We start from the raw sequence: 26,387 nt of genomic DNA on the forward strand, positions 1-26,387 counted from the left end.
AAGTGTAAAGAGAGTGTTCACAAGATTCCTATGTGCTCCCCATAGAATTGAGAAGCCCAAGGTCATACACAAGATGGGAAATACAATACCCTTAAAGGAAAACCTCAGCACAGGGTATATATGGCTTTAAACCCTTTGGCAGGTTTTTCTTGCTGTCTGTGGTTCTGCTATGCAAAATTGTTCGTTTTCAATGAAAATTCTCTAGTGTGGTGGTCCCCAATCCCCGGTGCCAGTCCATGGCTGGTGAGTTGGGGGCTGCAAATTACAGGAGGCAGAAGTGAAGGCAGTGGTAGGGCTGGAGGCCCTCCTTACACTGTGCTAAAGCTAATGACAGTGTGATAGCAGGAGTGCAACCAGCAGGAGCGCAGGTAGCTCTCCTCACACTGCTTACACAGGAGCTGCTGAGAATAACTGAGCAACGTATGTAGGGCTTAAAGCATACCTAAACTCACAATTTTCCCTTTACATAAAGGGGGAAGACAGCCCTTTTATGTAAGGTAAAAATTTTGTTTGTTTTTTTTTAAGCGCAACACCCTTTTTTTTTTTAAAAAAAGGGTAAAGAACCGTACCCTAATCCTTAATTCAATGAATGGGAGCGCAAAGCCTCATGTGATACCTACGTCATGCATTCCGGAAGGCTCTTGGGTGCTCCTTCTGCGCATGCCTGGGCATCTCAGGGAGCCCAAAAAGGAGAAAAAAATTTGCCAATCTCACACATGCGCAGTGAGATCGGCAAGATTGTTTCCCATCTACGCCACCCGATCTCGCGCCCGGGTCGGGTCACGTAGAAAGAAGAACTAGGAAGAAGAGGAGAAGATGGTGGCACCCAGAGCGCCGGCCCGAAGATGGATGCAAGGATGACGTGGGACCCGATGGATGAAACCTCTGGACCAATTAACTGCTCTGCGGGATTGAAGGTAATTGTATTTTTTTGTGTTTTGGGTGACTTTTGAGTTTAGTTCCTCTGCCATTCCCAGCAGCTCTTTCACCTGACAGCACACCAGCTTTCTTACATTACTTTGCTATTCACAGCTAGTGTGCCAACAGGAGGCCAAGCTGCTGAGAAAAGCAGAGTAGTATAAGCTGTATATATACTGGGCTGCAGCAAAATTTTATTCTATGTGACCGGGCCCTGCTTTCAGAAAGGTTGAGGACCGCTGCTCTAATGTATGTGAAGGTTACAGCCACTCTCATCCTTATCAAGAAAAAAATCCTTTTTAACTGTCATGGCTGACATAGATTCCAGTGGCAATTGTGCAAGGTTGGATCTCCCTTCTCTTTTAGGAGACTTCTGGTTGTTCTTCTAAGGAAATAAGTAAAGCAGGAACAAAGACAGCAATAAAAAACTGGAAGAGGTTGCATCCTATTCAAAAGCCTTGCTGAATTCTCACATTTCCTTCCCCCTCCCCTTTCCAAGAGATTTGTTTCTCCAGTGGCAGGACAGAGCAATGGAATTGCTGAGGCTAGACAAATCACACATTTAGTTTATAAGGTCATGCCAACTCATAAAGATACTTTGTTTGTGGGTGGACATTGGTGGAATAAATACCTACTTGGCATTTTATAGATTTCAAGTACCGCCATCAGCTTCAAGAAAATCCATCAGAGATTCCCCATGTAATGGTCAGCACACCAGGGAGAAGCTGGGGATTTACGTGCAGAAATCTTACCTCGAAGTATAAGGCTGGTGAACAATTCAGCTTAACAACATTCACAGAATACTGGTTTTGGGTCATTTAACCCCCTTTAGAAACCCTTCCAGCTATTACAACCTGTGCTGGCTACTGATTCTTCAACCTGTGAGGTTGATCCATTGAACATTTTAGGCATGTTTTGTGGTATTAAAGAAAATTGATTTATTTTGCCAAATAATTTTTTTGACAAAACTGAACAGAAAAAAAAACACAAATCAACCTTATAAAAATAATTATCTAGTGCTTTCTCTAGATTGTTCAATCCTCCGTGAGGTCAGCAAGGTGAATGACTGTAACTGCTCACGTCTACTATGATGAGTAAAAGTGAGCGCGTATTCTGCAAATGGAGTGAATGGACGGCAGTGTTATAATTATAATCCAAATAAATTCCATATAAACCCGGTAGTCAATTTGAAGACTGCGAGCCTCAATGTCCAGATTTCGGATAGCAAAAATTCCACAATGAACAAAGTAGCTCCATTTTCATGGGTTGGGGTTACATTTTTTCAGAATCCTTTGCTCTAAGCCAAGTGTCTCCTCATTCATGTCAGTGGAATGTTTTTTGATTCCCAAGCAGAACTAAACCAATAACAATGGAGGGATAGCACACTCCAAAAGTGGAACGGTTATGAAAAAAAGCCACTTGTCGGTGAATCCACAAAGGGAAGTTTACCTTGGCCTTCTACTCCCAAGTCAGCAGGGCCCGGGTTACTGGGTACATACCAGAAGGTGCAGTTGAATGCAGTTTCTTTTTGATTGATGGAGGAAGCAGGTTAAAATTCGGATCTCAACTGAAACAGAGGACATAGTCTGGTGTCTCAGATTTCATGTAATAGCACTGGCTGTGACTGAGACTTGAAAATGAACCTATGCTTTTTAATGACATCCGCAGGTCCTCACCACCATGTTCCTATATTTCTTGAGAATGACGTTGGAGCTGTCGTCAAAGTAAAGGACGGAGATAGCCGTAAGCTGGGTGGGGGCACAGCAAGGCTTAGGAACGGTTTCTGGGTTGATAAAATGAACCTGGTGGAAAAAAAAAAATAATGAAGTTTGAAGAATGTTTGGTTACACAGTGAGTTAGTGTAAGATACATTGCACTGAGACACCTTGCATAAACCTTCCAGAAATACACTGGCCCTTTTTTAAAATTAACTTCAGGGTTACCCAAGAACTGGCTCAGGTGTAATGCTATGCACAGCACATACAGTAAAAGAATGATTTGCTTGTATCTGGAAATAAGGAAGATCTCCAATGTTGAAGTTAAACTTTCATCTAATGGGAAATCATGTTAATTACCAATGTCTGAACGATAGCGTGATTTGTTGCATTCATGTAGGAATTCAATGGGAAAGCGCATTCCCCTTCACAGTAATAGGCTGCATAACCCTCTGGGGCGATAATCCAATCCTAATGGAAAGAAATAACATTGCACATCATCATAGCATAAAATATTTAGTTTTGCAAGAAAGGAGATGCCCCCTCCCCCTTGGTGTACATTTTTTATAAATACTTTATTTTCTGGATGGTCTCAAGATTCACCGCCTCTTCCTTCTCTGCTAATTTTTTCCCCTATTGCTGGGCAAATTTCTAAAAGGCTGCCTGTATTAATGCACCATGAGTGCAGGTAGCATGATCCGTGACACCCTACAATCACAGTATCCCCTTAATGTTCCAGATTGAACGACACTGGCTGAAGACTGAGGAAATCTTGAGGCAGAGAAAAAAGTACTGCAGGATTTTTCAACTGCAGCTAGGAAATTAATATTTAGCCCAAGCTGGACCTGGGATTTCATGTAATTCTAGAGCCAGACTTTTCATTTGTTATACTCTCGTGAAGGATCTTAGAATACAAAGTGATTGCTAATGCTAAAGTACATTATACAATTAGACTGCAATATGTACGGTCAGCAGTATACATTGCCTTGCTGAATATGCCCACAAGTTTCCCACATAAAAGCCATTAAAGTAAAAGCATCTGTTTGCCACTAATCCCTTCAGGAGCCAATATAACAGGATACTAGATTTCCTGTTTGTATCATTTTTTTAAATAATGTTGTTCAAAGACTACAGAGTCCCATCAGATGGATTTGGAATTCCCCACTTGATCAAACAATTAGAGAACTGTATTTCATCTCTAGAAATTGTGGCATTTGTGATGTGCTTCTCTGCCTGTTTTTTGTGCCATGGTAGGATGGTACGTGGCAAGTAAATCTTCATAATGTGAGGGGTAAATGTGTGCTCAGTGCATAGATTGCTGTGAAGATGACAGCGTGATCTCACCTGCCATCCCAGGTCCCGGAAACTGACATATAGTTCGTGTTTCTTGCAGGCTTGCTTTTGATCTGTGCTGCTGTTTTCTAGAAAGACACAGAAGAAAATGTTAAGTGATTCTCCCACACAGAAACAACTTCTTCAAGAGCCACCTGAGAATAATTATTATTATTTATTAAACAGGATTTATATAGCACCAACATATTACACAGTGTTGTACATTAAATAGGGGTTGCAAATGACAGACAGATACAGACAGTGACACAGGAGGAGAGGACCCTGCCCCGAGGAGCTTACAGTCTAGGAGATGGGGGAAGTATCACACAATAGGAGGGGAATATGGAGTGATGGGAAGTAGGGAGGGTTTAAGAGACAGAAGAAGATGGGTAGGTTGGTTTGGAAAGATGGGTTTTGAGAGCTCTTTTAAATGAGCAGAAAGTAGGAGCAAGCCGAATAGGACGAGGAAGACCATTCCAGAGAGTCGGGGCAGCTCTAGAGAAGTCTTGTATCCGTGCGTGTGATGAGGTTATGAGTGAGGAAGTCATTAGTAGGTCATTGGAGGAGCGGAGAGAGCGGCAGGGGGAGTATTTTTCTATCAGGTCAGAAATGTAAGTGGGACAATAACTGTGTAGGGATTTGAAGGCAAAGCACAGGAGCTTGAATTTGATTCTAAGGAGAAATGGAAGCCAATGGGGAGAACTACAAAGAGATGCAGCGGAAGAGGAGCGGTGGGAAGGATGGAGGAGTCTGGCTGCAGCGTTCATATTAGATTGTAGAGGAGAGAGTCGGGTTAGTGGAATACCAGAGAGGAGGAGGTTACAGAGAATTAAATCTGAACTCCAGGCAAACAGCTAAATCTATGGATCTAATTCTTATTTGGGAGTTTTGATACCTGCCAGTGGATTTGTCACTTTGTTCAGCCAGTCCTGATATTTACACAGCCTGCTTATCTGACTTATGTTTGTTAAGCAGCACAGCCAGATCACTTCCCTACTTCAACCTGTGATTGCACAAATGGAATAGTAATAGATTTATAAAATTAAAGCTTTGGCAGTATGATTTTTGTCATGTGCATTCACCAGAGCCTGCTTAGATAGGAGTATAGACCTTCCTTCTACCAAATGCAGATGATTACAGTGATAATACAACACTGCATATACCACTCATGCAATGTTGTAGAATCAATGTGGGTTATCCTCAGGAAGATATCTTTATGTCTATGACCAGACAAAAGTGCAAAGGAGTGTTAAAGGAATTCGGTGAGCACACCATCATTCAATGCAAACCTTTTCTATTTGTTTTCATTCCTCTGGAATGTTGATAGACAGGGAGAATAGGCAGAACACCAAGGAAAAAAGACCAACTGCAAATCCATGGTGAAGAAAGCCAATAAACACAATACATCATGGAGGTCTTGTTCCATAAGAAGCCAATGGTAGTCATTGCCAGCCGGGGTGCATAATTGGAACAACCTATACCTTAGTCCAGGAATAAAAAAAAAACACAGCTGATGGTAATATTGTATTCTGAATATGGCCAGGATGTACAAGGTGCCCAAAGCCAACAGAAGGATACAGATAGATAAACTGAATGCTGATCCTCAACCACATTCCATTTTCCTCAGCGTGGAGGTCAATAAATTGAACTGCTCGGCATTAGGCCTCAGATTCCCACTGCATCCTCCAAGTATAAGGTTTCCCCAACCAGTAAATAAGGAAAAATTTTCCTGACAAGCAGACCTATTCACATTGAATTAAAAGCCATTATTTTGATTAGAGGACTCTTCTATTATTACCATCATGAAGGTACTTCCCTTATTGTAAATATCTACTAAACATAATAAAGGAAGGGTAAAAGATTTCATTTCCAAGGGTATCATTGTACAAAATATATCTATAGATAAATGTATTTTAAATATAAAATAAGAACCTCTTAAAAGCTCTGGAATTTTATGGCTGTGGCTCCCACCTGCAACGTTTGACACTCTCAGGGCCTCCTGGTTCTTTGGTGCTTTGGATCTGTTTTGGTTGCGTTGCTTGCCCCCGGTAGATCGTATGCTGCGCAGGTGAATCTCTGTGGCTTTGAAGAATGCTACCATGAAAGGTTGTTTGTTGTGTGGTCCATTGGTCCCAATCAGACCCGCCAGCTTAGGGTTGATGCTCTGCCCTGTTAGAAGAATAATACACATAATTAATGCCCAGACATGAACAATTCAGAGCACAATTCTGTGGATGTGGACAGCAGGAAAGTTATATAAAGTGAAAAAAGATGGCCGCAGGCAGGATACAATCTACAGGACACAATCTGGCTGCACAAATTCCTTACATTCTTTTTTATATATAATAATTATGTAGTGAGGAAGCCCACCTAAAGAGTTTATCTAAAGAGTCAGGTAATGTTTGGATACAGTCAGCTTGAAATGTGCATGACTAACGTTATACTTTAGTTTTTTGAAACTGGAAGCAGCAAATTGGCACCAGAGCTCTTCTTTAACTTTATTTTTGTTCTGATTGGTAAATAGATCAAGCCACAAGTGACGACCTACAATAATCAGTTAAAAAATTCAAATTCACAGATGGGTGAAGGTTATGATTATCTTGTATACTGAGCAGTAAGTGAGTAGTCAGTTCTTGAAGGTAAATGGACAATGGATAGTTTATACAGGTGGTGAAGCTGCAGTGCTGGTATTACTGTCAACAGCACCTGTGGTTTGGATTACTCTTGTAAACTAAGCCCAAGGATCTGAACAACTTTGACAAAGGCTAAATTGTAATGGCATGATAACAAGGACAGAGCATGTCCAGCACAAGGTTTTCCTTATAATCAGAGGTTATTTAATAACAAAAAGAGGTGCAAGAAAAGACAGCTGGTGAATTGGTGACAGTGGTATGAGTGCTTTATGTTTAGCAATGCACTGGGGGGGGAGGATAGCTTGCCTTTATGATGTGAATCCAGAAAATAACTACTGCAGCACATATTGCTGGAATATAATGCTGGAAATAGGAGAAAGGCATCAGAACAAACAGTGCATTACTGCTTGACTTGTATGGAATGCATAGCTTCGAACCAGTCAGAGTGCAAATAATGACTCTGTCCACCTCTGATAGTTCCTACAATGGGTATTTGTGCATCATATCTGTACCATGGAGCAATGGAAGAAGGTGGCCTGGTTTGATGAATCGTTGATTTTTTTCAGATTATTTGGATGGCCGGGTGCATCACTTACTGGGAAAGAAATAGCTGCAGGAGGCACTATGGGAAGAAGGCAGGCCATGCCTCGACAGATCAAAAGGCAGTGCTAACCAATATTATGTGAGTGGCCTCAATGTTTTGTCTGGTCAGTATAGGTACAAATGGTAATATATGTATAAATGGCCTTTTAATGAAAGCTGAGGATTTGAAAATAATAAAAAATTCTGAAATGACATCAACATGTTAAAGTTTTTATAAATCCTCCACTTTTTCTCTAATCATAGGGTTGAAGAAAGTTCACAAGAACAAGGTTATTTAAAAACAAAAACCTACGTATGTGATAAATTTATTTCTCCTGAGAAGCATAAACTTCAGCCTCAGGTAATCCAGACCTCGCAGCAAACAAACCCGGCCTGTTAAACACGAGATTGTGGTAGATAGGTGGACGAGGAATGTGGACAACAAGCTTGTACGGAGTGGCTGCAATCAATATATCAAGCCGGACGTGGACGTCATTTTATAATTTAATGTTCTCAGCAGAAGAGATATTTCAGGTCAGATCTCAACCACATGAGCGTTCTCCAAAAACAAGAACAAAAAATGGTCCGAATTATGCAGCGTTCCTCTGAAACTTTTCTTTGCTGGAGGCGAACATAAAAATGATTTCATTTCACTTCCACCTAGTTTACACTGCAGCCACTTCCACTGAAAGGCTCCATTGCTGTAGCCAGACATTTGTTTCAGCAAAACCCTTTCAATAAGATTTTATGTGTGTTTATTACATATTTAAAGTATGTTATTCACCTGTAAAGGCCTTCTTGGTATTCACGATTGAAAGGCCTAAGATAAATGCCACCATCTTGGATGTTACATCAGCAGCCTTGGCAGACCTTGTGACACTCTATAAAAGTATAAGGGGGTACCCTTGAAATAACATTCGGATTTTAGGGAACCCCAGCTATAATTACTATATCCACAGCCTACAGTATATTAGTGTGGTGGTCAATGGGAAGAATCCCTCTTCCATTACTGGCAAGTGGGAAGAATGTCACCCATACAGATAGCCAAAAAGATCATTAGTGTCACTTAAACTAACCCGAGAGTCACAAATTGCTCAGGGAACCCCTAGCAAACCTCTGGAGGAACCCTGGATGAAAAACTCTGGTCTATAGTATTGTCAAGTTATTGACAGGCTTTCTTTAATAATTGGTATAGGTAGAGTAGCTCAATGTTAAATCAATGTTTAGCAGTTGCAAAAGCAAAAACACAAATCTTGGAATGTATTGTAAAACTTATGATGGGAATGGAGTAATGCCTGACTTTTGGCACTCCATTTTTTGGCCATCAAGGTCATTTTGCAAAGTGTTCAGTATCAAGTCATATTTAGGCTATTACTTATTTTTTTCAATGCTTGTTGAAGAAAGGAAAAGAGAGGAACTGAAGGTTCCCCTCCAAGCGTCTGGAGATGTATAATCACATGGGACTGACATCTGCACAGCAGGATTGTAGAAGTTTCTCCCTTCTTGCCGTGTCTCACATGCCTAGGTAATTATCACAAATCCTCTCAAGTGGTTTTCTGCTTTTTTTTTTTTCTCTTTCCGGACATTTTTCTCTTTTTCTTTTATGAGTAAACAAAAACTTTTAACTGCTTTCCGGACGCCATTTACTGATCCTTATCTGTTGCGGTTAGCAGGGAACACATGTGATCGTAAGTGCCCCCTGCTTACATCTTACAATGGCAAGCTTCAATTTTCTAATAATGCCACGGCTGCCGCTATGGAAGATGGTGTTCATCCAGGAGCCTGAACTCCAACTTTGCCTTTTGCTCATTTCTACTTCCTGTTTTCTGTTTTTTTTTTACCTGCACATTGTGGGATTTGCAGGCCGAGCAATGGATGCTCCAGTGGCTCTGCTTTGGTCCTGCTTTGTTTCCAGGCTGGAATACTGCTCTCCTCATCTGACCCATTCCTGTGCCCTCCTTTCATCTATTTGTTGCCTTACAAGTCAATCAATTTAAGTAATGTGTGGGCTTTTTTATTAGGCAGGTGGTTGGAGGTAACATGACGAAACTGTTTGGATCTTTCCACCAAGAAATAGAGGAAATCACCTCTTAGACACTAAACCATGTCCCCATTGGAAGATTTCCCCATGCCTTAATGTTTTGGTTACATCTGTAAAGTTTACCACGGGAAGACCCTAAGTAATAAAGTTTCTGCAGCAAAGCCATAAAAAGATCTCATAAAACATGTTTATGAGTTTAATATACACATCATGCGATTAAAAATCTGTCATTCATCAAATGCTTTCGGCTGCCCTGCCATAGACCAAAAACTAAAAGTGGTAAAATTCAGTCAGCATGTTCCCTGGTTCAGGCACTGAACTCTTTCTGGGGCCACTACAGCCATTATAATTGGCACTAAATATGTGATAAATAATATAGCAGGATGCTGAAGTCTTCTCTGAGCTGCAAATTGCTGCAGGTAATTTCCATAAATATAAAACCCGTTCTGCCATTATAACATTTCCCTATAAAGACTTGTGTAATATTCCTGCAAGAAGTTGGCATTTCAAAAATAGGACATTTGAAGCTTTTTTAGCTCCTCATAGCGTGAGGCGTCTTCAATGAGCAGGGATTAGGCAGAATATCATGTTCTCGGGTGAATGATGATCTGACTCTGTCCGTCTCTAATAGCGTGGGAGGTGACCTAGATTAATTAGGTGACATTTTTATAGGGTGGATGATTCTGGTTTCCTGGCTCCACCCAAAACCAACTTAACTGGACTCCATATTATTCCATATTCAGAAGATCTCTGCAATACCTGCACATTTCTTCATGGTTTAACCCTTACAATTGTTGTATGTACAGACAAATATCTGCCAGATATATAGGGAGCATTGAAAACTTAAGCAATGTTCTCAGTCCCACCTGTGTTACAAGGTCACTGGATTTCGTGTATTTGTTGCTTGAATTTGCTTTGTCCTGACTTAAACTTTAAGGCACTCATGGCATAGTACAACATTTCTTTCTCATCAGAAGCTAAAAGAAGTGCCTGAAATGGAGGAACATCCAGAATGTGGGAAGGAGAGAGAAAGAAAAGTGCATATGAAGCTATGGACTACATTATTGTGTCACAAATTGGGGTCTGAATCCATAGGAATTCTGGGTCACGGGGGGCAAGGAGGTCAGAGGAGAAACGGTGATCACGGAAGACTCCGGAGTCACAGAAGGCACAAAATAAACTGCAGCAGAGAGCTCAGCACAGGTAGTAACGCATTGCTGAGCCTTCCGCGTGTGCACCAAGAGAACCATCCTCTAATTAGGATACTGGTCATGATGCTGATGCTGGCTCTGAGCAAAACCTAGACACAAAGGAGGAAGCTGACACTGGAATGCAGTGGCAGTAAGTATGACAAAATGTGAACCTAATAGTTAAATGTTAGACCCAGTAAAACACAAACTGTCAGCTGCAATGAATGGAGATGGATAAACTTTAACATGCCAACCTCTTACCGTCAACGCTTTCCACAGACAGCTGCAGGCCCAGGTTCTGTTGAGGGATGAGGACCCAGTGATTGCTGGTCGCTGTGATATCAAACACCAACCATCCTTCCTCTGCAGCCCAGATGGTCCGGGAATCAAGCAGGAATAAGTCTGAATCCCTGAAAAGACAACAAATGCTTAGAGATCCTGTAACATATGCTGACAAGTTTGAAAGAGCATCTTTACCTACCCCTGCCTTCTGTCAACCCCTCTCCCTGCACCTATGTAATAAAGCTGATCTCTGGGTACCAACTGCCTTTGCAAACCCTGATATTCCTATGTAAAGTTGTAGTGACATCTTCACTAGGCTAAGCATAGTCAGTACAATGCAGGTCCACCTACTACAAGCTGCAGTTCTTCTGGGTGGACTAGTATCTTCAACATTTTCCCAGCATCAGTAGTTTTTACTGCATCACAGTGCCCATATAATAACCTGTGATTACCATTCTGTGAAACTCATCTGAATATATACACATCCTTCCAATATTTCCTATACCTTCATCTTTCAAGCTTTAGAGTTTTGTCAATAGGCCTCCATTAAAAAAAAACAATGCTTAGTCAATTCTCATTTTCTTGCAGCAGTTTTCCAACAGGGACTCTGTACTTGAAGCTCACTTTATCAAAATCACATGCTTGCTTTGAAAGTCCCACAGCAGGAAGACATGAACTTTGAAACACTTTATGTATATGGAATTAAATTTTGTGTGCAAGGTCACAGAAAATGGTTTTACAGTTTACACATTGGAGTCTCCGGCCTTTAAAACACAGTTGGGGAAGAAGGGGGGAGGATTATTGCTGGTCTGCTGTATTATGACCTCGGCTCCCCCCCAGAGAGGCCGGTAAATTCAGCTCGTAAAAAGGTGGAACCGGCACGATGGAGAATGTCAAGAAATTTATTGAAATTCTTTACGTAGAATGGGCCCTCTGGGGGAGCCATAAAACATGGCCGCTGGAAATAGAGAGCCATGTTTAAACATCTCCACACCGGCAGTATAATTGATAAAGTGCTCTGGGAAGATTTGTGAGTATGTTAAATTACCACTTTGAAAACTAATATTAATGTGGATTTACATGTATGCAATTTATATTTATTTATTGATAAGATGCTGATTGAGGAATGGAAAATTTAGTTTTGCGTGGATAAAGAGCTTTTAATGAGATATTCATTTTTTCTTGGTGGATTAAATGACCTAGATCTCCCCATGGGCCAGGGGTACCCTTTAAAAAGTTATACCTCCCTATGCATCAGACAACCCCTTTAAACGGCTTATATTCCCCCCAGGAAAATGACTCCTTAAAATAACCCAATAAAAAAATGATCAGCAAAATAAACTGGCCAACCGAGCCTACCCCAGGCATCTGGAAAATGATGATAAAATATAAAGAATCAGCCTCCACAATGAGTCAGGCATTTTGTCTCGGGTCAGCCATATTTATGCCAGACGCGCTGTGTGCTGTGACAGCGATGGAGTCTATTCTCTTCACAGGCAGAGTGTCCTCACCTAAACCCTATTTTATAGTGCTGAGTACATTTTCCATTCTGTCCGTGTCATTGATGTGGCTTCAAACGCGGATTGAAAATAAATTAAGTTAAAGGTTTATTCAGCTTGGCTGCAAATGACAGCACGATCGCTTTGCTTTTCTGTTTTACTAGAATCCAGGGAAATGGCAGCAGATGTACAGCGAGTACAGCACAGCGCCCAACCACTATGCCCAACCACTATGCCCAAACACTGCCTCTACAGCCCAATGCTCTGTAATCTGCTACTACTTATGGGGAGCTAATATTACGGTGTGATTCTATTCACTTCTTTGCTGCACCTCATTTTTAAAGTTTAATATTCTTTTCTTAGAACATAAAAATATTTGTAAAATGATTTACATTAAAGTAGATGTAAAACCCTAGCTAGATGATTTCTTATAGATATATGTATCATACAAACTTTTTAATATCTATTTCACTAAATCACAATGACCTTTTTTTAATTCTTTGTTGCAACCTGTTTGCAGCTGCTTTCTTTCTGTATGCATTCAAGCAAAGGCTGTATGGTATTTCTAAATTTGAGTCACTGATTTTACAGTGTCCCACAGTGCACCATGCCTGTGTATTATGTGTAGAAATTGACACTGGTAATCCCCTGATAGTGATAATAGTGGTATATACCTGTGTATTATGTGTAGAAATGGATAATGGTAATCTGATGGTGACAATAGTGGTCCATACCTGTGTATGATGTGTAGAAATGGATACTGGTAATCTGATGGTGACAATAGTGGTACATACCTGTGTATTATGTGTAGAAATGGACACTGGTAATCTGATGGTGACAATAGTGGTCCATACCTGTGTAATATGTGTAGAAATTACCATTTTTAAACACCTGATGGTAACAATAGTGCACCATGTCTGTGTAATATGCGTAGAAATGGACACTGGTAATCTGATGGTGACAAAAGTGCACCATGTCTGTGTAATATGTGTAGAAATGGCCATTTGTAATCTCCTGATGGTGACAATAGTGGTCCATGCCTGTATAATATGTGTAGAAATGTTCACTGGTAATCTCATGATGGTGACAATAGTGGACCATGCCTGTGTAATATGTGTAGAAATGGACACTTGTATCACTTGTATTCTCCTGATGGTGACAATAGTGGACCATGCCTGTGTAATATGTGTAGAAATGGACACTTGTATTCTCCTGATGGTGACAATAGTGGTCCATGCCTGTATAATATGTGTAGAATTGGACACTGGTAATATCCTAGTGCACCATGCTTGTGTATTTTGTGTAGAAATTGACACTTTATAGACATGGGTGCTTTAAGCATGGTCAGCATGTCAGATCAAAGTTCTAATGACACCGACCATGTTTGTTTTAGGGTGATCATGGGCAATACTGAAATATGTAGCATGACTTGATCGCACTGATCCATGAGTAGCCACTATAAAAGGTTTCATGCATGAAATAAACAAATTAGTATAGTTCCTTTCTGGTAACAGATAATCATTGAATAATCTACTCTGCTAACAGAAAATGTAGCAGCGGATTGGTTGATAGAAAGAAAATAGGAAAAGGTCCAGTCACACGTCCCGCACGAGCCCCCAAGTTACATAAAACAAGATCCTTATATTATCCTGTTACTCACTTTCCGTGATGTTCCTGCAAGACTTGGTAGATACTAATCTGGAAGGTCTCATTGTCGAATCTCTCCCGAATATAATCTTTATATATCCTGAATTCGGCTGCAGTTACTGCCTCTCCTTCAGGAATTTTGGCCAGGTCAAAGCGAAACTCTCGGTGGTGGCGTCTTCGGTGAAAGAATTCCTTGTCATGTTCCACTGAAAAAACAAAAACATACGATTGGACTTTTCTTACCTTCCCTATGTCAGCAATAATTACTACAAAGAATATTGGTGAGTTAGGTATCCAAAAGTGCCAACACATTGCAAGCCAGCAGTACAATTTAACATACATATGCACACACACACAATGCTAGGGGATTCTACAGGAAGCATAGTATGATAGCATAGATTCTACAGGAAGCATGTGTGCTTAGTATAAACCTGCTCTCAACTTGTGAAGAGAATGGGGCATCAATGGCGAACCTGCCAATTCTGCTGCTCTATGAGAAATTACAATCGGGTTGCATATTGCCAGACTGTAAGCAAAAGCCCACATGCTGACCCCTATGAAGTCTGTATGCACTCAAGTAGCTTGCTGGAGGTCATCTTGTAGGGCTTTGGCAGTACCACAAATACAAGTCCGGTAACAGTTGTTGCCCTTCCATGGTCCTGTCCAGGTCTCCTTGTGTAAAAAGGCCCAGATTCTGGTATCTCCTCCATGTTCTTGAGACTGTGTTGGGAGACACAGAAAATTCTGGTGACACTTGGATGGATGTCCATCCTGGAGGATCGGGACCACCTGTGGTATGACCTTGTGCTGAATAGAACCAGTAGTGATGAAGGCACTAGCAAAATGCAAGACTGAAATGACAAGAGTTTACATGACAGTATTCTCCTTAGAATTAAGCTTTTGGTGGGTGGTGACCATTGTATTGTAACCCAACTTTTCAGTAACCGCCTAAAAACAGCCGGGTGGTTACTAAAAAGTGCCGGGTGGTGCAATCCCTGCTAAATCTACAGCTCCAATGGTGGTCTGCATAGGCCAAGCAGGAACATGGAAGACCATGTAATGATTTATACCCTGCTGGTAAATCGAGGTGAGAAATCATGTCTGCACACCCACCAGCTATCTATAGGTGCTTTTTAGTTTAGATCAAAGCCCTTTTCAGCTGTTTTATCTTGCAAATGATTTTTTTAATCCAAGATGAGAACATCTTTGAATGAGATTTTTGATTTAGGAATGTAAAGAATGACATTTCTAATTTCTCATTCTAAAAAAGCCAGTTGGATGACCTTGTTCAAATTAGAAGTCACTGAACTATTCCTGTCCATTGGAACCCAAAAGATCAGCACAAAGGCCAGGAAATGAGCAGAAGACAGCAACACCATCTCAAAATAGACAAAGGTTTATCCTAAAACTATGAAGACAAGTAGGTCTGCCGTTTAAACAAAACCTGCTAATGGCCTAGTAGATTTACATGGAATAGGTTAAGTAAGTGGTCTTCTTCCAAGTGGCCCTATTAACCCATGTAACATACATGCCATGACTCAAGTCCCCCATAATGACCAGATGTCAAAAGGAAACTTCTGTAATCGAGGAGCTTTCAATGTAAATTAAACACTTAAACCTCAGCACATGTGTGTTTCTTAAGCAAACAATCAAATCTTTGTAAATGGAGAGAAAACACAGGATGGATTCAATTAAGCCCCTCAAGCCGTGGGGGGGGGAGCGGTTAGAAACTTTTTTCTCCCCAAGATTAATCGCTACCCATTACAGTTCGTAAGTAACAAGACATCTCAGACAAAACTCTGAAACATTCAAGAAAATGTTAAACTTTTTAGAAGGAGAGTCACAGCTGGTTTCGAGCATCTCAAAAGTAAATGAAATCAAAATGAGAAGTTATAATCCTTCCCGGGGTCTGAATTCCACCATCCTGAAATCATTACACATTAAGGGGCAGGTGCAAGTCTTGTATAAAAGGTTTGTTCTGTTTGACATAATCCCCCAAGATTCGTATCTACTATTCAGAAATCAAAGCTGGCTTGCTGCACGTGTGCACAGTCAAGCTCTTCAAGAAGAAAACAGCACGATTTTAAAGAGATAGTAGCGGGTCCTGATATCTGTTCTGCTGTCTGTGGCCCTTGTGGGCTGTATTTTAAAAGAGATCCTAATTATAATTGATTGTCTGCTGCAAACCTCATTCATAGCCAATGTATGTGTCTCAAAAAGCTCCAGAGAGTAAAGTTAGACTGCTCTTTTCTTTTTTTTTTTGTTTCTTAGTTCCCCTGTTGAGAAGTGCAGAAAAACTTTCTAAACTGATTTACAGGTCAAGTAAATAAAGTGAGGTCTCAAAGTGATTTTTCATTGCCCCTGGGATGCCACCATCGGGGAAAACGGACAGCATGGACTTTCCAGCCTCCCTCTGGCCAGACCATTGGTCAGGAGTAACTAAGACCATTGGAAACCTCTGTATTGAGTAGTACTCCAAACCCTTTCCTTATGTGGAGAGAGTTTTGATTACTTTCCTCTTCCCTAAAAAGGATTCCTGCAAACCCTATCATAGTAGGCAGAGTACACTGCAGCCAGGACAACCCACCAAAATGTACTCTATCCAATTACTAGGGACCAGTGACATCACTGAGAATGCAGCCTATTTATTCCCTAGAGAGCAGTGACATCACTGAGAATGCAGCCTATTTATTCCCTAGAGAGCAGTGACATGACCAGTGACATCACTGAGAATGCAGCCTATCCAATCACTAGAGACCACACCGCTTTTTATAATTTAACCTAAATAAATGTGTATTTACCATTTTCTTTGAAGTCAACAAAACATACCTCTGACATGCATAATATTTGCTTTACGCAGAACAGGCTTTCAGGAAAACAAACAATGTTTTCATAATAAAAAATTCTTTCAGATAACATTCCGGTCTAAATCCAGATTTGCCAGAGCATGTTGCACCTCTCCAATATTCGCGCTGCGTGTCGGAGCACGTACAACGCGCCTTCTTTACACTACTGACCTTGGCAGGGCAAGTTACGTAACATTTCCCTACAGCAGGTTCTTCTAGGTCCACATACCAGAGTCATGACATACCCACTGATAATTATGGGGAACACAAACGCCAGGCTCCCTCCAGTGTTTGAGCTCACAGTTAAAATTATTTTCAGTGTAAAAGAAAAACTACGCAAGCAACTAATAAACTGTTTTGCAGGTCTACGTAAAAAAACATCCTCAATAAAATCAGTTTGATTTTAATTTCATTGATGTATTTGATCACAAGGCGACTTTGTCCAAACCAACAATAGCATCAGTTTGCTGCAGGCCAGGGGAAGTTCAGATCACTCAACCTGTAAATTTTAACATTGTATTAGTTAACAAGTTTCTGAGAGCCTGCATCAGACATTTGTGAAAACCAAATCCCAAAAACTGCGCTGGAACCATGATTTACATAATTGTGTCACCCTAATCCAGCATCTCCGCCAATAAATTAGATGACCTAGAATGATGCCTAAACCAAAATGGCGTCCATATTACAGAGAGAAAATCAGATGAAGGCATTGTCTGGGGGACTATTGCAGGAGGTGGTAAATATCAGGAAAGTTTACAAGACCCATTCAATAGAATATGTGCACTAGCATGATAAACTATATCTAGTGAAATGTTTCATAAAGTCTTTTATAATCCCACCTATAAAAGCAAAAGTAGTCCTCCTTATCCTCATTTTTCTCTTAAATTTTTATCTTCAATTTAAATTTTTAATGTTTACAAAGGGGGTGAATGATTAAAAGGTACCTCTACCTGCCAACCTTTTTGATCTCACTGTGAACTTGACATGCCTGTATACCTCACAAGTTTTAAATTTGTGAATAACTTTATTTTTGTACTATTGCACTTATTTGTGTTATATTTTTATTGCCAATATTGGAATACTACTTTATTGCCTGTTGTGTTTTGACTTTGTAACCTAAGAGGTGTTGAACTATGTTTGACCTCACATGCTTATTCAACTGATTTCTGGTTACTGGTTGGCGCTCCTCTTCTTTTGTTTTGAACCTCCTATTTGCCCCTTCATCCCCCCTTTTTTATTGTTTATCTTCCTGTTATTCTATGCAAATGTGTTGTGTAATGTTATTACAGCAAAAAGCAAAAGTAGTCAAAGAGGAAACAAAAGCTGACTTGGAACTCATAAAGAGACTTTCGAAACAACCTCTTATTCCAAGGGGCTTAAAAAAACTTTTCATAAAGTCTAAATATTCAATAATATAGAAGTGTAAGCCTCATAAGGTCCCAGCATGCTACATTAAAAGTGAACCTTTCCATCAGTTTCCATCAAAAGTCAATTATTTACTGTTCCCTTCACCTTTGCTCTCACACAACTCCATTGGGCCTCTGGGAGTAAAGTACCAAATCCAACAATGGCAGGTATGGGTGAGCATGCCACTTACTTACCCCATTACCATATGACAGCACTACTAGTCCCTGGATTGTCAATGGTGTCACATGCTAGTTGTCTGGTAGTCGTAAAACGCAGTTCATAGCCTTGTGAGAGGTTTGTAACTCATATGAGACTCTACTAAGGGAGTTCAATTACAAATAATCACTGATAATCACTGATTGTTATGGAGAGACTGCCACTTTGCCCATTCATGTTCTCCTGAGACAGCACTACTCAGGCATTTATACACCCTTGGAGGTGCTTCCCATGGCTCTGTGTGCTTGTGGGAATTCAAGCTTTGTATATGGCCCAGGCTTTTCTTGTCAGAGCCTACACAGGGGAAATGACCCTGCAATCACTCCTCGGGATGAGGGGGTGGATATCGGGGGGGCCCTTAGCTACACATTTTATGCCCCTTACTTCTTCAGGGAACCAGAATACAGAGGACCTTTTTAATATAAAGGAAATGGGGGCACACATTTGCTGCCCCACTTCTTATCCAAGAAGGTTCAAAGCCTATTAAGGTTTTGGTTTTAATATTAGCAAGGGGGTGGGGGTATCAAAAAGCCATATAAATGCCTGGAAAGCATGCAAAAGAAATACTCCTCTACATCTAGCTATGGACAGTAGGTACATGGGAAGGGTAAATGCCGTGGTCTAAATGCAGCCTAAATCCGAACAGCAAAAATTATAGAACCATGGAAATAAAGTAACTAATATCATAACTATAAATTACTATTATGGAGGGCATTAAAATTCCTTTACAAATGAAACAACCCTTATCTGGACCCCTGATAAGTTTCCTTTAAAATGACCATAAACCAACCGGTCGTGCTACAAGCCAAGAGAATCCTAGTTTACCACCATGGAGACCTCTCCGTCGGCCAAAAGAAGATTCTGTTTAATCACGAACAGATAGCGGCGCTCAGAAGAACATTCGCAGCTGAAGAGAACTAAAAGGCGGTCACTTCTACATAAAATCCCAGCTTGGCAAGCTTAGGCCCTTCATGGGAACAAATTAAAATTGGCATTCCCAAGACAGGAAAGTCGGGGGAAATGAAAAACACGACTTGGGTTTGGCCAAGCCTTTGAAATCCTGTACTGTGCTACTGATGTCAATTAATGAGAAGCAGCATTGTGCCGTAAGGGCCTGCTCGGAAAAATACATTAACACACGTTAAACACGTTTGCACAAGGAGCAGATTAGAAGGCTTTTGGGTTCCAAAACAATAAAGCCATTAGGACGAATCTTGTAGGCTTTTAGTTTAACCTGCTGGCTTGGACCATGAAAGGATTTTCACCGTGGGCTAAATCGCAGGTGGTAAAGGTGGTCATGGCAGCTGGGTCGTTTAACCCTTTTTCTGCCTGGGAGGATCTTAAAAAAATATAGAAATTATAGTTAACAGGAAAGCCAAACAAAATCAGATTGGGGTGACCACACAATATGAATGTTATGTTAACAAAAACGTATATTGATCTTTCCATTCCCCCCAAGGACGTACAAACATATATGTGTCATAATTTCTATCATCAGACAATTTAAACAAATGACCTCAAAATATGCAGACTCAGCAGAGAAAATTTTATTCGCAAAAGTCAACAGCCCAGCCATCATTTTCTCAACTACACCACCATGACTGTCATGACTTGTGGACTATGACAAGGGACAAGATGATGACAACCAACAGAAGGACAACCAGGTCTTGTAGGGCAGACTGTAATCTTTTATTTACTTGATATGTACCAGTCAGTTGTTTTTAAGTATATGGTGGCAGTTTCATTGGCATAGAAAAGGGTTGCTTCAAAATAGAACTAAACCTCAAAAATAAAAAATTTCAAGCCTGCAGGTGATGTTACCTCTGTAACAAAGATGTTGTTGCCAACATCTTCACCTGGTCCGGGATCTTGAATGGCTACAACTTAACCACAACTGCATGCACAAAATTGCTCCAAATTGGTTGACTGGTGGCAAGTTTTGTAAACCTTGGCATAAAAACTTTTAACATGAAAAAAAAGATTGAAAGCAGACAGGCTTTAGTGTACTGCAGAAAGGACAGGTCATGTATCTTCTGCAATAAAATTACCTTTCCTGCCTGTTTGCAATGCTTAAAATACATTCACCTCTCCCCACTCTGTTGCAGGTGCCAGCTTCACCCATTCCAGGATTTTCAGCCATCTTGAATGGCCAAGGTGGAGTAACGTACATGAAATAGTCACTTCCAGGAACCGCGGTGCAACACCTACGTGTACAAAATGGTTCTCAACTGCGCTCATTCGGTTGGGCCCGCGGTCTAATGCGATCACCTGCAAGTCTTAAATTGGCCTAATGGTTTTAATACACATGTATGGTAATTGAAACATACTTTGAACTATGCAATGCAGCTGTCACTAAATGCCATTTGTTATAATGAAACCTTGGTAATGGGTCCCCATTTGTTGGAGATCACATTGTAGTTACATTACAGGTCCACTTAAGAGCAAAGCAGAGTTCCTCTTTAGGAATTCTTTTAGGAAACCATTTACCCCCCTCATCAGGATCCCCCATGAGACAGTCTGAAAAAAGGTTTTTAATTAGTAACAATGTAAGAGTGTCTCACAGAGCCAGCTCTGTTCATTTGCTGTCTCCAGAACAGACGTGTCTGATTTGACAGCTTCTGCTCTATGTCAGTGTGATTGTGGCCAGGGGTGGGAAGAAAAAAAAAACTATTACAGGCTCATTCCACCCCTCCTGAGATAATGTGTCATTTAGGGAGCTTTATCAGGCAATTAAAGGAAAATAAGGAAAATCTCTGGGAGATATTCTCACACATCAAACGGCTATGGAGCAGACGGAATGTCAAAACCTTAAAGGAGCACACAGCTGAATTGTATAAAGCTGCACTGCCTTGTGATCCTGTTCGGGGATTTTTGTGATTCACACACTGATTGGAGAGCATTGGCTGTGATTGGACCTCTTCAGAGAGAATGCTGCTTCTATACAAAGAGTAAGAGTCCTTCATTATTATTAATATATTATTTAATTAGCACCATCATATTACACAGCGCTGTACAAAGTCCATAGTCGTGTCACTAACTGTCCCTCAAAGGAGCTCACAATCTAATGTGCCTACCATAGTCATATGTCATTAATGTAGTCTAAGGTCAATTTTTAGGGAGAAGCCAATAACCTCACTGCATGTTTTTGGGATGTGGGAGGAAACCGGAGTACCCGGAGGAAACCCTCGCAGACGCAGGGAGAACCTGCAAACTCCATGCAGATAATGTCCTGGCTAGGAATCGAACCTGGGACCTAGTGCTGCAAAGGCCAGAGTGCTAACCCCTGAGCCACTGTGCTGCACCGTGCTGCATTGCAGTATGCTGGCAGGGGATGTGCTTTTCTGTGCACGATGTGGCTGCTTTCTAAAATGACTGATTGTAGGAATTCAATACTTTTTGTTTTATTACACCTAGAATGTATTTAGTGGATTGATACTGAAACTTCAGTAAGGTATATAAACTTCCAAACCTCCCCTTTTATATCACTGGAACTATATTGGTGCAATCTTTGTGCCAAGTTCCCAGACATGCATATGCTTTGCACCCATTGTCAGGGGACCCCAGAATCCCTGTGCTAAATCCATGGGTCTGTACATTTGCTGTGCCCATAATGAAGGGCTCCAATCACCCTCATGCTAATTTCCTGGGATTCTAGTGCAGTGATCATCAAGAGGGTTGTCCACCATCCTTGTGAAAGGTTCACAGGTCCTACTGTGCCTACTATGAAGAGCTTCCACCATCTTTATGCTTAGTTCTCAGGTCTGCACAGCTTCAGTGACCTTTAACAGGGGTTCCAACCATTCCTGTGCTGGGTTTCCATATCTGTACACTTACTGTTCCCATTATCATTAGCATCATTCCATGATAGTTGCATGTCCTTCCTTTAGGGTGGGCTTCCTGACGACCATGCCTGTGAAACGTGGATATTTATCAGTGATATAGACTAACAATTAGGAGACTGGAACACCTTATATTAGGAAGTGCCTGAACAAGGATCATCAAAGCAGGAACGCCAGGAATTATTTTAATGAAAACTGCAGATTTAAAAAGATTACAAAGGTCTTTTGAACTGACATTAACATGTTGAAAGCTTATATGAGATTTAAAGGACTTGGTTTACATCTACTTTAACTCTACTATAACAAAAGTCCTTGTCCCCTCCTGTCAAGTCACCGGGCGCAGGGCAGTCTGGAAAGATTCCAGTCGCGTCTCGGTTGTTGGCTACGCAGATGTGGCTAATGTCAGCACTAATCGGGGGGCTTCCAGACATCAGCTGTAACCCAAACATACGTCATTCATATTTTCTATCAAATCGACGTGCAAATGCCATTGGAATGTTAACGTATGTAGCAGTGACTGAAATCATAGAAATCTCAGTGGGGCAGAGCAATTACTATCCTAATCCGCTATACAGATGTGGACGGGCTAATAGGCCTTTGCGTTGGGGTAATGTACACAATTCCCCGGATGCCTGGGATTAACATACCAGGAGGTCCGACGGTGCAGTCGCTTGGCCACCTGCGAATGAGACGCAGCTAATATTGTCTGGCCTGGGAATACATGATTTTTTGGTATGATGTAACCGTATCATGCACCGCTGTGCAAAGCTTAGGGTAGTACTTTTGAATTTGGAATCTATGGTTGGTGATGGAGGAGTGGAAGCGGGAGGACAAGCCTTTTCTAGTGACAGTAGCAATGTAGAAGCACTGTACAGCACAATTCTTTTCTACAGGGAGCAGAAGAGTAGGCGGAAGCATGGGGATGCCTTGCTGCATCCTCCCCATGGTAAACAACAGCAATCTTTAGTAGTCATCAGCCAGCATGGTGGACCACTAAATGATACCATGGATAAAAAAAATCGGTTGTCCCGGAAAATGATCACGAACAAAGGTCTCTGGTATCTGTAAAGGCTTTAAGAGGACCTAAACCCTTTTGGTTAATCATCTGCCCCATTTCGTCTAGGGTGCCTCCATCTTTTTTATTCTTTTCTTCTTTGTTTCGCTCTTTGGCCATCTTGATTGGCAGGGGAGGGATGATTCAACTCCCAAGAAGGCCATTCAGTTCTGGCAGCCACAGGGAAAGCTGGGATGAGTGGAATCCCAGCTCAAATGCACAAAATTTTGGATAGAAGAGGTCATCCCATTCTACAATAAGGCCCAGCTCGTACTTTAGCCTACTGGATCACCCAGGTTCTCCCATAATAGTCTATCTTCTACTGTCTTGAAGAGCTTTAATAAATCAAGCCCAATGTTAGAATGTACACTCTGAATAGAGGGATCACTAGAGTAAGGGAGACTAAAGAAAGGCTTTCTCCTGCCTGCAGCAGACTCATCATAGCCAACTAGGCAAAGTCACTGACTGAAGCTTGCGGATGGCGGAACTTTTCTGATAAATGATATACTTGCTGCAGATGAGGACATGCCAGGAATGTTTTCATGCACACTTGTAAAGGTATTGAATGGTCCACTTTAAGTCAAGAAAGCTCCTTACGGTTCCCGAAGGAGATAAAGCAAACATTACCAACGATCAGTGGGTGCCTGTAGGTGTCAAGTAGCGCAATCAAGCTTTCGCGGTTCAAACGCAGGTCAAATGCCCAGGGAAAACATTCGCTGCACATCAGTGAAGTGACAGCGGTAAAAAAGAAGAAGTTACTGTTAACACAGCTGTTCTGCAATATTTTTCCTTCTTCTCTACAGATCTCCGCTGCTTTCTTCCCCCGGCAGAAAACTAGGTGACATCTTTTTTAACCTTTGGCTGTTCACCAGTAGGGGAGGGTGGCCCTGATGTGAGCTGGAATGTGCAACTCTCCCCCTTTCCAGAGAAAAACCTCTTAACACAAGCCAGGTTACAGCTGCAGTGTGCCTGAGTAGCGCTCATATTTTATACAACATAGCCCCGAGGAAAAGCTTTGGCTTTTACAGAAACGTTTTTTTCTTGGTGTCCCGCGGTGAGCGAACAGTCAGCCACCCTTCCAAGCTTTAAAAAAGACGATCTTCTTTTACTACTTTCTCCAAAAAAAAGGATTTGGCATCTAAAAGCTGAACTCCGTGCAGAAATCTTGGTATGCTTTGTGAATTTCTTCAAAATGTTTGTAGAACTCCATTGTGAAAATGTATCTCTGTGCAGGTACTTCCTGTAATAAAGATCACTCACTGCTGATCCTTCTCTCTATGCAGGGTGCCTGGTCATGTATCAGCCCCCCGTCCTGTATTTTCTGCAGGTGGCCTGTAATAGGTGGACCTTCTGGGTCTTTCTGAAATAAAGTACCGTTTGTCTTCAATATGACCCAGCCTAACAAAAGATGCACTGACTAGGAAGCTGATGCACTACCCAGCCATCAAAGCTTGTTACAGCCAATGTTCTCCCCGGCCCTTTTAAGCCGGGCACATCACCTGGCAATTTTCGGTGACCACTTGGCTGTTTTTGGGTGGTTACCGAAGAGTTGGGTCACATTACAGGAGTTGCCAACTGCCTACAATTTCTTATCACCCGGCTTAAAACAATTCTAGGTTGAACACTGAAGATAACATTTTACCACCCTAACCTGTTAAAAGTTTGGGGGTGAAATCTTGAGTTTTTTGACACCCCAATGCACCTTGCATGACATGTAGTACTATGCATTATGGTGCTACGGTAGGCAGCTCAGCATAATCTTTTTGGCCATTTTACTCCAACCATACAAAAAATGAAAACACTATAAGAATACTTCATGTAATGTATAATCCAGATTAAATTACATAAAGAGTTCACAACGACAAACTGTGTTGTTCTGAATATTATCTGCAAAAGGAAATGTCAACATATTATTTCATTACAATTTACACTGATTCAGAGTTAGCTGCTATATTTTGCTATTGCTTTTGACTGTACAGGTCTGATCTTTGGATAACCCGTAGTGCTCTGGTGATCCTTTGTGATGTATTATCTGTTTATTGATATAACAAAGATATCCTGTATACAAAGTCAAAAAGGAGACTTATAATAGATTGGTGTAATATATAAAATGGGTTCTCTCTTGTCCTGGTGAACACAATCAGGTTGACAAAGTGTTCTTTGTGATCCTAAATTTTCTTCAGAAGAGAAGGCGAAGGGCAAATCTTATAACGAGGGCTCCCCTTACATTGGAGAGACTCCCTCTCACTTCCTGCTACATCCCTGGGACCGAAAATGAAATCCCCCCAAAGGAACACAGATAGAGTTAAATCCCAGTAGAATCTGGAGGGCTGCATTGTACACTGGCTTCTTATAACTCTTGATGACTCCATTGGCCACCACAGTAGGTGGCTGGGAACTCTGCACAGGGTTGGTAGAAGCCCGTCTATATGGGTAAAGTTGATATGCAGACCTGAGAACTCATTGTAATGGGATGATGGCAATCCCACCAAATGGGCACAGCAGTGTCAGGGACAGAAATGGTGAAGGTCCCCCATGATGGGTACAGTAGCACAGCAGGTGCAGAGAGCTGGGAAATCAGAGCAGAGACAATAAGAACCCCGAATAATGGGCACAGCAGGTATCCAGAGCCAGGAACTTAGGAAAGGTATCGTGAGAGACCCTCATAATGGACAGAACAGATCAAAAGAGCCGGAATTGTAGCATAGAGATCTTGCCAATAATGTCCTCAAGAGGCTGTCGTTTGGGTTAACATTGTAGCCTGAGCTAATCAGCTTTGGTTGAAGTGACTCTGCAGCTATCATCCCACATGTAAATGCCAACTGCCATCAGAACATATGTGATTCTTCTTTTTCTACAGAACTTTTTTCCTTTTTCATTTTTGTGGGATTTGTAAACAGCGCTGATTATTTTAATCAACACCAGGACCTGTTTACCAGGCATGGAAAACCGCGGGCCTCTGGGAAACAGAAACATTCTGTCTGAGATGATAACAGGCTGTAATACGCAGAGTCCAGGGAGGGGGCTGGCTAATTGGCACCATCGGCTGGACTGTGGCCCGCTTCATCCCTTGCAGCCATGTGATGGATGTCCACAAGGGGGCGCCGAGAAAAACAGCTGATGGCATGGGCTTGTCATTTATAATAGGGGTCCAGGGGGTTCAAATGCAAATTAAAAAAAAAATAA

The 26,387-nt window shown here is 41.3% G+C and overlaps 1 protein-coding gene across 2 annotated transcripts in view; it reads right to left on the reverse strand.

The window, feature by feature from the left end:
* Positions 1-1,831: 1,831 nt before the first annotated feature.
* Positions 1,832-26,387, reverse strand: part of BMP7 (bone morphogenetic protein 7) — a 33,496-nt gene continuing 8,940 nt past the window's right edge. Inside the window, exons 2-7 of one of the 2 annotated variants that reach the window (XM_072414223.1) lie at positions 13,853-14,045; positions 10,673-10,821; positions 5,898-6,134; positions 3,978-4,054; positions 2,994-3,104; positions 1,832-2,720 (exon numbers count right to left, since the gene is read on the reverse strand). In XM_072414223.1, coding sequence (XP_072270324.1) covers positions 2,571-2,720; positions 2,994-3,104; positions 3,978-4,054; positions 5,898-6,134; positions 10,673-10,821; positions 13,853-14,045 — 917 coding nt within the window. In that variant the 3' untranslated portion in view covers positions 1,832-2,570. The remainder of the gene's footprint in view (positions 2,721-2,993; positions 3,105-3,977; positions 4,055-5,897; positions 6,135-10,672; positions 10,822-13,852; positions 14,046-26,387) is intronic. The other variant, XM_072414224.1, reaches the window with a different exon arrangement.

This window comes from Pyxicephalus adspersus, chromosome 6 (assembly GCF_032062135.1).
Source record: "Pyxicephalus adspersus chromosome 6, UCB_Pads_2.0, whole genome shotgun sequence".
In the NCBI taxonomy this organism is placed as follows: domain Eukaryota; kingdom Metazoa; phylum Chordata; class Amphibia; order Anura; family Pyxicephalidae; genus Pyxicephalus; species Pyxicephalus adspersus.